The sequence below is a fragment of the Notamacropus eugenii genome, chromosome 3, assembly GCF_028372415.1.
Source record: "Notamacropus eugenii isolate mMacEug1 chromosome 3, mMacEug1.pri_v2, whole genome shotgun sequence".
Taxonomy (NCBI): Eukaryota; Metazoa; Chordata; class Mammalia; order Diprotodontia; family Macropodidae; genus Notamacropus; species Notamacropus eugenii.
Window position 1 is genome coordinate 20,289,974 of NC_092874.1, and position 12,827 is coordinate 20,302,800.

The 12,827-nt window shown below is 42.3% G+C and overlaps 1 protein-coding gene across 1 annotated transcript in view; it reads left to right on the forward strand.

Annotated features, from left to right (window-relative positions):
• CHN2 (chimerin 2) overlaps window positions 1-12,827 on the forward strand; it is a 289,418-nt gene that overhangs the window by 201,628 nt on the left and 74,963 nt on the right. The window contains exons 6-7 of the mRNA XM_072651032.1: window positions 2,807-2,920; window positions 4,634-4,919. Of these exons, the coding sequence (XP_072507133.1) occupies window positions 2,807-2,920; window positions 4,634-4,919 (400 nt within the window). The remainder of the gene's footprint in view (window positions 1-2,806; window positions 2,921-4,633; window positions 4,920-12,827) is intronic.

The following is a 12,827-nucleotide window of genomic DNA, read 5'->3' on the forward strand; positions in this document are numbered from 1 at the left end:
TCGGAAAGTAACCCAGTGGGTCAGCAATGGTGGACATTTTCCTAATTACTCCTATCTTTTTTAGAGACATCTGGTGAGGAGGAAGCTAGTTGTCTCCCACTTTGACCCATCCTCCTTCTGACGGCTCCATTGTCAGGAGCTTTCCTAACATCAAACCTAAATTTGCCTTCCTGTAACTTCCTCCTCCCCCCACCCCAGCTCCACATTCCCCTCTTTCTGATCAGATAAAACATGTTTACCCTCGGTCATGTGGCAGCCCCTCAAATACCCAGAGACAGCTATCATTCCTATGATGAGCCCCAGTAGTGAGGTTCTGAGTTTCCTCATGTCTCTGAACAACTCAAATGAAAATATCAAAGGTTCCCACATCAAAATCTTAGATGAGATGCATTAGGGGGATGGCCAATTCTTTAGGTATAAAAGATGACAGTCGAGGACAAGATGATCAAGTCACGTGGCAACAGTGAAGGTTGACAGGTGGGCAGACAGAGAGCAAAGAAGGTCTCCAACACACTGGAAGGACCGTCTGTGGGAAACCTGTGGGAAAACAGGGGTTGAATGGACCACACTCTGCATCATTGGAGGGAACTCCTGAACTGATGAGATCGTAGACACGTTGGAGTATGGAGCTAATAGGATAGAAGAGAATCCAAGACAATTCGGATGGGTGGAGCCTGCTCCGAAGATTCCCCATGACTTATTGATGGCCCCAGACCAAATTCTGACGTCAGTGGTTTCTAGGCAAATTTGACTAAGCATGCAAGAATGCAGTGATGGATACAAGTAGAGAGTAGAATGCTTTCCCACACTTTGAAATAATGATCATACCAGGAGCTAGCATTTGTATAAATCCATAAAGTTTGTAAAGTGCTTTACAAATATGATCTCATTTTGTCCCTATAATAACCTTAAGAAGTAGGTGCTATCCCCATTTTATAGATAAAGAAACTGAAGCTGAGAGAGGAGCAGTGACTTGCCCAAGGTCACACAATTAGTAAGTATCCAATGGAGGATTTAACTCAGGTCTTCCTGACTTCAGATCCAGGGTGATATCTTTTGTTCCACCAAGCTCCCTATGGGAACTTAACTTTCAATCAAGAAACCAGTTCTTAGGGGACAATTACTTCAGCTTATCCTAGATAGACAGTCTTACTTTTTAAAAATTTGACCATTTGAAACTACAGAATTTAGAAAAAACATTAGCCAGTTGCAACAGCAGTTTGATACAACTAGGGCTGAATTGACCGGGACTAAATACAACGTCTGAATTTAGATTCCAAAACTTTAATTGAACAGTGCAGATGAAGGAGATTCAGCACAACTGTTGATGTGAAAAAGACCTTGGTGTTTGAGTAAACCACAAAAAGACCTCAGGATTGTAATTAAACATCAAACAACTAAGGGGTTTCAATTTAATACAAACTCACAGGGGCCAACCATGGGACATGACCACTCAGAGGAGCTGGTGGGATCCTGGGCTGTGTTAATGGGATCGTACTGTTTGCCTGCTGTCCAGACCATGTATGCAGTTACAGGGAGGACCTGCAGAGACTTAGGCAGGCATGCCACAGGAAAGGAAAAAAAAAAAATGATCAGGGGTCAGAGTGGAGCAGCGGGAGGCCAGTAGAGTGAGTGCCTTTGGGAAAGTGTATCACACATTTAATGAGCCCCAAACTTCTCCTATGTCTTTAACACTAACATCCTTCCTGTGAGGTGGTGAGGCATGTGACCCATGCATACCATAGCCTGAGAAGGATTAAAGTTGAGGCTCACCCAAAGGGCAATGGAGAGGTGCATGATGAGTTGAGACAGGCTGTGGCCCATTACAAATGACCAACTGCCCAAGAGGCCCCGGGGGACAGGATAGCCCCAAAGACTGAAAAAGACACTGGGCTGGCTGTGCTTTAAGAGTGAGGAATGGCCAATGAGTAGCCTGTGTATGCCTTTGGTAGTTTAACAGAAGTGGAAAAAAGACTGTAGTCTGGCCCTTTGGTGCTGCTTTCAATTTGAGGTCAAGGAAGAAAATAGCAAAAGCCTCCCTGCAGGGAGAATGGATTCTTATTTCTCCATCAGTGATTTCCCAAGAGGATACAGACAGAGTCTTCTTTCTTGGGCATGGATGGGTGTCCATTTTAAGTTTGTAGGGAACTCTCAGTGAGGAATATCCCTCTGCCAATGCAGAAGAGCAACCATTCTGCAACTGAAAGCCTTAGAGAGTTGGGGGCTGGGGTGGGAGTGTCTATTGAGAAGTTAAATGACTTGCCCACCCTCACAGAGTCAGCATACCTCAGTCTGTCCCTTTCAGCTGATTTCATTATCCCATTTTGCTAGTCCATTCATCAATAAGCATTTATTTAGTGCTATGTGCTTAGCTCTGGGCATAGAACATCAGAGAGTCAGTCTCTTCCCTCGAGGAAAGGGAAGATGAGAGAAGTGGGGTTCAGGGTAGGTAAGGGAATTGTCCAAGAGGCAGAGTAAAAAGCCCTGTGCTTGAGGGACCCCAGTCATCAGCCATAGGAGGAAGCGTAGCTGAACCTCTGGAACATCTGTCTCTTGCTCTAATAAGAGGCCAATGCCCAGATTGATCAGGGTTGACTACCCTTCCCCATCTCTGTCATCATTAGTAGGGGAGAGCTCATATGGGGTGAGACTCAGCTTCATAGTCATTTCCCCCTACTTGAGAGCATTATCCCCCAGGGCATCATCTCCCCTGGCTCTGATTGGTGTTAATGCATAAGTGAGCCCTCGCTGTTGTGTTCAGTTCTGACCATGGTGGCTTGAGCTGTGATGTTCTTCTTTTTTATAGGTTTCATGGGATCATCTCTCGCGAGCAAGCTGATGAGCTTCTAGGGGGTGTAGAGGGAGCCTATATTCTCAGAGAAAGTCAGCGCCAGCCCGGCTGCTACACGTTGGCACTAAGGTAAATTTTGCGATATTTGCAACAATGAAATCAGGATCATTTACTACTTTTGTTACTCCTTTTCTTAAGTCACTATTAATTGTCAATGAGGCATCTCAGTGTAGGGGATAGATTTCTGGGCTTGGAGTTGATAAGACCTGGGTTCAAATTCCACTAAATTTTGACAACTTAGTAGTTGTGTGATGTTAGACAAGTCACTCAGATTTCCTATGAAGATAATTAATTAATTTCCTAGAACTTATCTATAAAGTCATAGACAAGCTATGATCCCCATGGCAGGTATTTGCACATAGCACTCTGTTTTTCTTGTACTGAGTACAGAGATTTCACATACTGGTGCATTTCTGTAATATCCAGACCTATGATCACATCAAGATAGAAACTCCCAGAGTGGGGACTCCCTCCACCAATGCAGGTCAGCAACTCTTGTATAACTTAAGAATATTGAGAGAATTCCTAGCTGACAATGAGAGATCAAGTGACTTGCCCAAGGGTCATATAAGTAATATAAATGAATGAATGAATGGAAAAAATTGAAAAAGCACCTACTAAGAGCCTAGCATGTGCTAGACAGTGCTGAGCGTATGCAGATACAAACACAAAAGTGAGGCCATCCCTGCTCTCAAGGAGCTTATTTGCTAATAGTGAGAAACAATTTTGTTTAAGAGAATTGTGGCCAAGGAAGGGTAAAGGCATAGAGATGATGAGGAGGACCATAGAGCAATTAGATAAGCAATGGTTCTGTTGACCCAAATGTTGGTCCCAAAGCCAAGTGGTAGAAAAGGGAGGGGCATAGTTGGGTGGTAGAGAGAGGGGGCTAGCTCTTTACCAGTTAGGGTCTACCAGTTAGCATGGCCCCAGGGCAGGAGCTGGAAGATGTGGTTGAGGAGCTAGGGCCAGCTGAGCTCCCCTCAGTCATTAGCAGAACTCAAACCCAGGTATTCCTGACTCTGAGGCCACCTCTATTTGCTGCACCAATTTCTGCTTTTAAATGAATGTGTGTTCCATTTATCTCAACAGCATCTTCATACATTCAAAAAATAGTCTGACATATATATGTGTGACATATCATTTATTCAGTCCACAGAAGGGATATTTGCTTATTTATTATGCTGGCATTCATGCTGCATATCGTATTAGAGCTAAACAAAGATAAAATGACAGTCACAGACCCTTGGCAATAACTCCATGGACTGTACTGATTGAGAAATCCAGGTCTAGAGGCAGAAGCATGGATGTACCACGTCAGGCAGAGGGGCACAGGGATTCTACTACTCTAGAAGCATCAGGGTAGTCCACAGTAATGGCAACAAGCCACTGTCCCCTCCCTACCCCCAGTTGTTTCTAGACCAGTCCTCAATGATAAAATACAACACCCATTCCTATTAAGAATACAAGAGAGCATAGGAATAAATGGAGTCTTCCTTAAAATCATAAGTAGCATCTACCTAAAACCATCAGAAAGCATTATATATAATGGGGATAAGGTAGAAGCATTTCCATTAAAATAGAGGGTGAAATAAGGATATCCATTATCACCACTATTATTCGATTAACCTCAGGTTGTTTGTAGGTTGGAACTGACCTATACTGTGGCTCCTCTTTGAAGATGAGATGAATGGCAAAGCTAGGCCTGTCTGCCTGACTGATTGTTCTTAATAATACGTTTCTCATCACAACTGCTAATGAATTCTCTTGTTCTCAAATATGCAGGTTTGGAAACCAGACCCTTAACTACCGACTTTTCTACGATGGGAAACACTTTGTGGGAGAGAAAAGGTTTGAATCCATCCACGACTTGGTGACAGATGGCTTGATCACACTGTACATAGAAACAAAAGCCTCCGAATACATTTCCAAAATGACAACAAACCCTATCTACGAACACATTGGCTACGCCACTTTGCTAAGAGAGAAGGTGTCCAGGAGATTGAGCAGGTCAAAACATGAGTCCAGAAAAATGAGTGTAACCAGTGAAGAGCGTCCAGCAGTTGAAAAGGTAAAGGCTCCATCTGTAGAAAGAAAATGACCTTTATGGTTTTTATTCCTCGTTTAAGAATTGGCTGATTTTTTTTAATGTTGTAAAGTGCTTTGAAAATCCTCAATGATCTACTGAGGGGAGAATCACTTCAACTAACTGTTCATTATGCAGACATAGAAAATATGGTTTGGAGCACTGAAATTAACCGATGACCATGGCAAAGAGTTCTTTTCCTTTAACTGCTATTTGAGGGTATCTCTGCCTTTAGCAGAGAATAGGTAATAACTCTAGGATCTGAACTCAGCATTTGACTCCATGTGTTAGTATTTGAAAGGCTGTCAAATGCAGGATGGAGCAGCGTTAATCTGTATTGCCCCAAGGAGTAGTACGTGGAAGTTGCAAAGTGGCAGAGTTAACCTCAAAATAAGGCAAAATCTCTCTAGTTAATTAACCAACGAGCATTTATTAAGAGACTAATCCATGAGGGAATGGGCTGGAAGTAGTGGGTTGCCCCACCTACTGGAAACCCTCAAGAAGTTCAGTAAGCACTTAATGACTTGGAGAGAAGATTCCTATCCAGATACAGATTAGTCTTACTCAGTAGCTTCTTAAGTACCTTCAGTCTCTGAGATCTGGGTATCCTGTGATTATGAACCCTATTTCCCACACAGCGAGAAGTATTTTCAACTCTCTACAGATCCACGCATGCACGAAGTGGACTAGTGTGTATTTGGAGTACAAATCTTAGTTTTTCTTCTGTTTTTAATGTTGTGTTGATGTCCTTTCTTTTATATTAATACCACTTCCTAATTACTCTCCTCCCACCAGAACAGACTCAGCTAATCAACCAACATTTATTAAGTAGCTACTAGCTATCAGGCATTATGTCTTACTTTGGGAAAAATGAAACAGTACCCACCTTTGAGGAATTTATATTATTTCAAGGAATAAATTGATATCAGTGTCTGAAATTGCCTGCCTCACACCTCAAATCTACCCGCCCTCAGTCAGAAGGGAGAGATGTTTCTCCATCAGGTCTCTACAATCAAGTTTGATTACACCTTAATCAGAATTTGGAAGGCTTGCTGTCTGATGCAATTACTTTTCAAAGTGGAAACTATTGCTGATTGCATAGAAATGTCATTATTTACAAATGTTCTTCTCCAGGGTGTCCAGGAATTTTAACGGACTGTCCCCCAATCTGGAACTCTCTTCCTCCTCATCTCTACTTCCTGTCTTCCTTTAAGTCCTACCTAATGTTCTACCCTCTACAGGAAGTTCTCCCTGATCGCCTTTGATACCATGGCTTCCCTTTGTTGCTTATTTCCAATTAGTCCTGTCTCTGTCTTGTTTGTACTTAGTTATTTTCATGTAGTCTCTCTCATTAGACTTTCAGCTCCTTGAAAGCCGGGGCTGTCTTTTGTCTTTCTTTGTATCTTCTGGGCTTAGCACAGTGCCTGGCACATAATAGGTACTTAATAAATGTTTATTGATTTACTCACTAGAAAGGTTTTACTGGGAATGTCAGGATGATGGTTGTGATCAGTGTTCTGCCTTGGAAGATTAGAAGACAGTAATCATAGCTTTCTGCACTGCCTTCTGCATAGCCTTACCTTTGAGGGGATTGGAAAGTTACTGACTGAGAGTGTGTAATGTCCAGAGGGAAGATGGATATATGATGCAAGGATTTTCTTTTCTTTTTTTGGTGAGGCAATTGGGATTGTGACTTTCCCATGTCACACAGCTAGTAAGTGTCAGAGGCAAGATTTAAACTCAGGTCCTCCCAACTCCAAGATCGATGTCACTGCACCACCTAGCTGCCCCTGATGCAAGGATTCTTAACCTGTATAAACTTTAAAAAAAAAAAACCTATTTTGATCATTGTATTCCAATATAATTGGTTTCCTCTGTAATCCCAGGATTTTGTTATAATCATTTAAAAATGTTGTTCTTTGAAGACACTATTAGCTTTACCAGACAAGCAAGGAGGTCCATGATATAAAAGGGAAGGATCCCCTGTGACAGAGGGAGAGGATGCCCAAGAGCTGATTTCATCCTTCCCTGTGTTTTCATAGCTCTGAAAGACAACACCACAATTTGCTCACAGAATTTTTTTTGGACACGGCCCCTTTACAAACCATCTGCTTTGCTCAGCCCCAATCATGTTCCCCTGAAACAAAGTGACAGCCGGCCAGATGATTCTGCAGTGAGGGAGCCCATGCTGGGCTGATCTTCCAAAGCAAGTGAAGATGAGGACAGATATCCGGAGGCAGGGCAGGGCAGAAATTGTTCCTTCTGTTGGTGGCTAGTCTGTTATTAAAATAGAATGTTCCCCTCCCCACCCCTCCAGTCTTTATTAGATATTATGAGCACCGAGACCAAGAAGTTTCCAATGGTTTTCCGGTGGGGTTACAAAGAATCAGATCCAAAACTGGGAGGAGAAAGAATGGTTATCTTCCATGTTGGCAGAAAGGGAAGGTGGTGTTAATTGATTTTCTAATTGAGCTCTCTAGTCCAGGAGAATGAGTTTCCATCCGGCCAGCAGCTGTTGCATGAAAAAAAATGATTTGTCATCTCTTCCCCTTTCTCAGAGCTTCCGTGTCTCCAGAGAAACTGTTGCTTCCTTTTGAAATCAATCACTGGGGGAGCTGGTCAGGTTTCTGGCCATTTGATTTAAGAAAAAAAAAAACATATTTTGGATTCACAATTTCTTTATTTTTCATTTTAGAGCAATTTTTAATGTTTATTTATCGAATCTGTATGTGTCTGTGTCCGTGTATGTCTATGGATGCCTTTTGTTTTTACACTAAAGTTATTCTGTGTTATACAGGCGCATGTGCGCGCACACACACACATGAACCCTATCTTGTAAGTGGAGGGAGCCCTGGCTCTGGAGTCAAAGGGCCTGAATTCAAATCGTGTCATTGGATACTCCAAATTGTCTTGACTTTAGTGAGGTTACTAATAATTTCCATGGGCCTCCGTTTGCTCATCTGTAATAATCTAAAGGTATTGGACTGCATCAGAGGTTCTTAATTTGAGGTCCACAAATCTCCAAGTGGTCCATGGATATAGATTTCAGGGGACCTGCCACTTTGGATGGGAAAAAATGACATCTTTATTTTCACTGTCCTCTAACTGAAATTTATGAATTAAGAAACATAATTCTGAGAAGAAGGTCCAGAGGCTGCCTCAGGCTGCAAAAAGGGATCATGACACAAAAAAAGTTAGGAACCCCATGACTCAGAAGTCTCCAAGGTGTCTCCCAGCTCTAGAGCTGTGACCCTAAATATAAAAGCCTATTAAACAAAGCTGACTGGCCAAATGACTGTGTCTAATAGTAAATGCAACATTCTATACCCATGGTCCTTTATCTCTCTCCCCAAGAGGACACAAAGTGCATTCTTTGTGACCGAGTTTAGTGTCCATAATCAGTCTGGGTTCAATAGCCTCTGGACATTATTTCTTCCTACTCTTTTTGTTTGTTTGTTTGTCATTGTGTAGCTCATTCAACCCATTCTGATTACCCTTGTGGTTAATAAGAATTTTAAAGTAATTGTGAAGAGAAAACAAGGGAGCCACCCTTAACAGCGGTGAAGGCACAGATTGAAACCGTGAAGCAAATCTTGAACAATCACGACAACTGTTTGCTTGCGTTTTCCAACTCAAGGGCAACAAGTCCCACGACAGGATGACGTACAACCAACCATCAAGTGAGAAGTTGAGTAAAATTCATCTTCTCTAGTAAGAGGAAATGTCACTTGGCAAAGTAATTTACATCCTGGTTAGATTTCATATTTTTGACTCCTCGTCTTCAGCCCCAAAAAAGTTGAGGAAAGAATCATACTTCTCAGTGAGAGAAAAGCAAAGCCTCAAAATGCATATTCCCCTGGCAGTATTCTTCTATGGTATTCATTCTTTGCTGATCAAAATGAAGTTAAAAGGTATTACTCTAAGATAGGCTCACTTTGAAAGGGGTACCCACTTCATTTTGACCCTTTCAAAGCAGATAAGGGACAGCTAGGTGGTGCAATGGACAGAGTGCCAGGCTTGAAGTCAGGAAGATTCAAATCCAGCCTCAGGCACTTAGTAGTTGTGTGACTTTGGGCAAGTCACTTCACCCTATTTACCTCAGTTTCCTCATCTGTTAAAAGTACTAGGAGAAGGAATTGGAAAACCACTCTAGTATCTTTGCCAGGAAAACCCCAAAGGGGTTTTCATGAAGAGTCAGATACAACTCAACAACAAAAAGAGGTAAAGTACAACAGAAATTTTGAAGTATGGAAGCAGGCTTAGAGAGGTGCTTAACTAGGAGAGGCTGAAACAGATCATCCCCTCAGACTCTAAAGACAATTTGGTCCTTACTGGGGGAACCCCCCCAAAGTTGGAGTGACATGCTGGTGGCTGCTTGCTCCATTAGTGGGCTTTGTAAGTCATTCAGTAAAAATCTGGCTGTTACTTCTTGATCTGCATTGACAAGCAAATTTATGAAACGTTTTGGTCTTTGCAGAGATTCTATTTCCCCGATGGGCAGGTCAATGGGCAGTTGCCATGGCAGCAGTAAGTAGAAAAGAGAAAGCACAAACGAATCGAATGACTTAGAACTGCCTGGGGTGCCTGTTGGCTTCGATAATAGCAAATCACGAAGGTTTTAATGAGTGAAATGGTTCAGTTTCTGAATAGTCCTTCCTTACAAGCAAAGAAGTGATTCATGTGCCAAGTTACTTCCATTTTATTCGTTTGTCCATTTGTTTTATTGATTATTTCTAGAATAACCCAGAGAAAATGTATTACATTTAGATCAGGGTAAACTGACAGTGTTTGTGATAAAAAGAAACAACTGGTCCCTCTAATTTTGAGTGGCTTTCTGGTAGTTTTTCTTTTCTTTACAAAAAAAAAAAAGTCTAAGGATGTATGCATTCATTAATTCACTTATTCAAGCAATTATTAAGTACCGGAGATAAAAAATGAAATAGCTTTGCACTCAGGAAACATACATTCTAGTAGGGTGAAACAATATGTACACAGTTAAATAAAGATAAAATATACGACAAGTGACATGAAAACGTTTTCAGATATTTCTAAATTCCCTGACTTTATCAGGGTGGGACCTCCCTGCTGGTACAGATCACACTCTCTCTGACTTAGTCCTCATAACACCTGCTTGCATTTATATATATATATATATATATATGTATGTATGTATGTATGTATGTATATGTATGTATGTATATATACATATACATACATATGTATATGTATATATACATATATATATGTAGGTAGGTATAGGTATAGGTATATGTTATTTAAAAAGGGGCTTGAGATCAGTTCTTCCTGACTCCAGCAGTCTATCTACTTCACTACCCAGCTCCCTGTAGAGAGCTAATATCTTCATTTTATGGATGAGGAAATAGACAATGACAAATTAAGTGACTGTGCCACAAGTCCCACTGAGTTAGGATTCGAACTCTGATCCTATGACTCCTAAGTTCATCACTAAATTAAATGTGGCTTTCTGAGTTAGCTGTGTGATGTATCTCCCTGCTAGGTGACAGACTCCATGAGGGTAGGAGCCTTATGTGATCTAAACTTTTTCTCTTCCCTAGCCTGTGGCATATCCTCCATGCACAGGACCCTTACTAAATGTTAGTTTAATTTGCTGAGGACTAGATGAACCACCCCAGCTTCAAAGAATAGCTCAGTTACCTGCTACTCAGAACTGAACATCGGAAATCCTTCCATTTTATTTTCACTACTGGTCCATAGTCTCACCTGGCAGCCCCGCACATTTAAAATGCAGACCCTTAAGTAAAGATGCTGCTCCTTACCTAAGTCCTTATTTCACTTCTACCCCCACCCTCACTTGACTATTGGCTGACAGAGAAGTCAGTCATCTCCAAATAAGACTTTGCCAAATAAGTTTGCCAAGTATTTACGGGGCTCACGCTGGGAGGTTTCTGGGAGCTCTGATCAGCCCCTGGCTCCCTTGTCTCTTCCTTAAATGTTCACCATACCACAATAACATTTCCACAAGAACATAGAATATTATTTAATAAAGGACCATGTGTTCTTGGAATTACAAGAAAGAAGGAAAAGTGATAAAATCCTTTGCACTTAAAGGCAATTTCACAGTGGAGCTGTTTAAAAAAAGTTTAGAGAGACTGCTTGGCTCTGGGCAGAGTGTTGAAAGCATCAACACCTGCTGCTTTTCCAGATTTCTCCTCTGATGACCACAGGTTCTGGAGTGGGGTGGGTCTTCTCAGTGAGGGGAGACTTGATGCTAGAAGTGATGGGGGAGGATCTTGGGAGCCATCATCTCCAGTTGTCCTGAGGTCTGTCTCTATCCAGCCCAGGCACACCAATCCACTTGGGCTTAGAGGAAAGGGTGCACATGTCTCTGAGCATAAGCTGCCAAGATTCAACCACTGTTTCTTTGTATTTCCCTTCCTTGAAAATGCATCCTTGGACGAGTCCCCAGATGGTCCCCAGGCTACCTGAGTGCTCAAAGACACCAAATGAAGGGCTGAGCCCAGACCATCAGCAACATTATCATAAATAGCTTGTATCTACAGGCAGGGCATCCCTCTCCCAAAGCATCTGTCTGCCCCAAGCAAAAGGATGCCACTGGGAGGGATCTCTGCAGGAACAGTGCCATCTTGTGTCCACTGGAGGCATACCAACTAGGTGAGGCTCCCAAAAAGCTGACTTTATCTTAGGGGCAGGTAAAAAAATATGGTTTTAAACAGGCAAATGGAGACGATGGCACCGAGGTGGGTAGAAGGCTAGACTTGGAGTCAAATACTCCTTCATATCCTTTCTAGCTGTGGGTGACTGTGGGAAATGACCTAACTTTTTAAGCCTCAATTTCCTCAAGTGCAGAATCAGGATGAAAATAGCACCTGCCCCCCAGGGTTGTAGAGAAGATCAGATGAGCTGGCTATTATTCCTTAATCAACAAATCAACAGGCATTTATTAAGAACCTACTCTGTGACAGCTACTGCACCAGGTTCAACAAAACTAGACGGGTAATGTCCTTACAGGATCAGGGAAGGTAGAGGCTGATGGATCTGCAGGCTTTTAACTCATCAGTCATAGACAGAGGAAACTCCAGATCCTTGTCAGAAGAAATACTACTTTTACATCATCACTGAGAGGCTTCAATGATATATATATATATATGTATAACTTTCAATCAATCAACAACAAGCATTTATTAAGCAGCTCCTAGATGACTCAGTGGATAGAGCACTTGCCTGGAGTCAGGAAGGCCTCAGACACTCGCTAGCTGTGTGACCCTGGGAGAGTCACTTATGTTTACCTTAATCCACTGGAGAAGAAAATGGCAAGCCCCTCCAATATCTTTGCTAAGAAAATCCCATTTGGGGTCACGAGGGATTGGACACCACTGAACAATAACTTATGCTGGGCACTGTGCTAGGCGCTGAGGATTCAAAGAGAAATGAAATAGTCCCTGGCCTCAAGTAGCTTACAGTCTACTAGAAGAATGCACATACAAGCTGTATCCCGAGGAATTAGAAGGTCGCCTTGGAGAAGACACTGGGAACCAGATGGGTCATCATTTACTTTCTCCTAGTTTCTTCATCTAGAAAATGAGCATTTGGGGCTAGGTCATCATCTCCCTGGTTTCGTCCAGCTGTGAATCAAGCCTATGAGTCACTTCTGTGTTTTGGTCTCTCCCTGGAAAAGAATAGCCCCCAGTGGAAGAGAAACTCAGGGGTTTCCTGACCCTCCACTGCCGAGGAATGTGAGGTCTTCTCGCGCCTGGGGCGAAGGTGTTCCTCATGTCTAATGCTCTTCCTGACCCCAATCTGAAGCAGGCAGGAGCCAGCATGATTTCCTGGATGATTTGCATCTACACCAATGGAAATTCAAGCATCACAGCTCTGTGGTAGATTATTTGT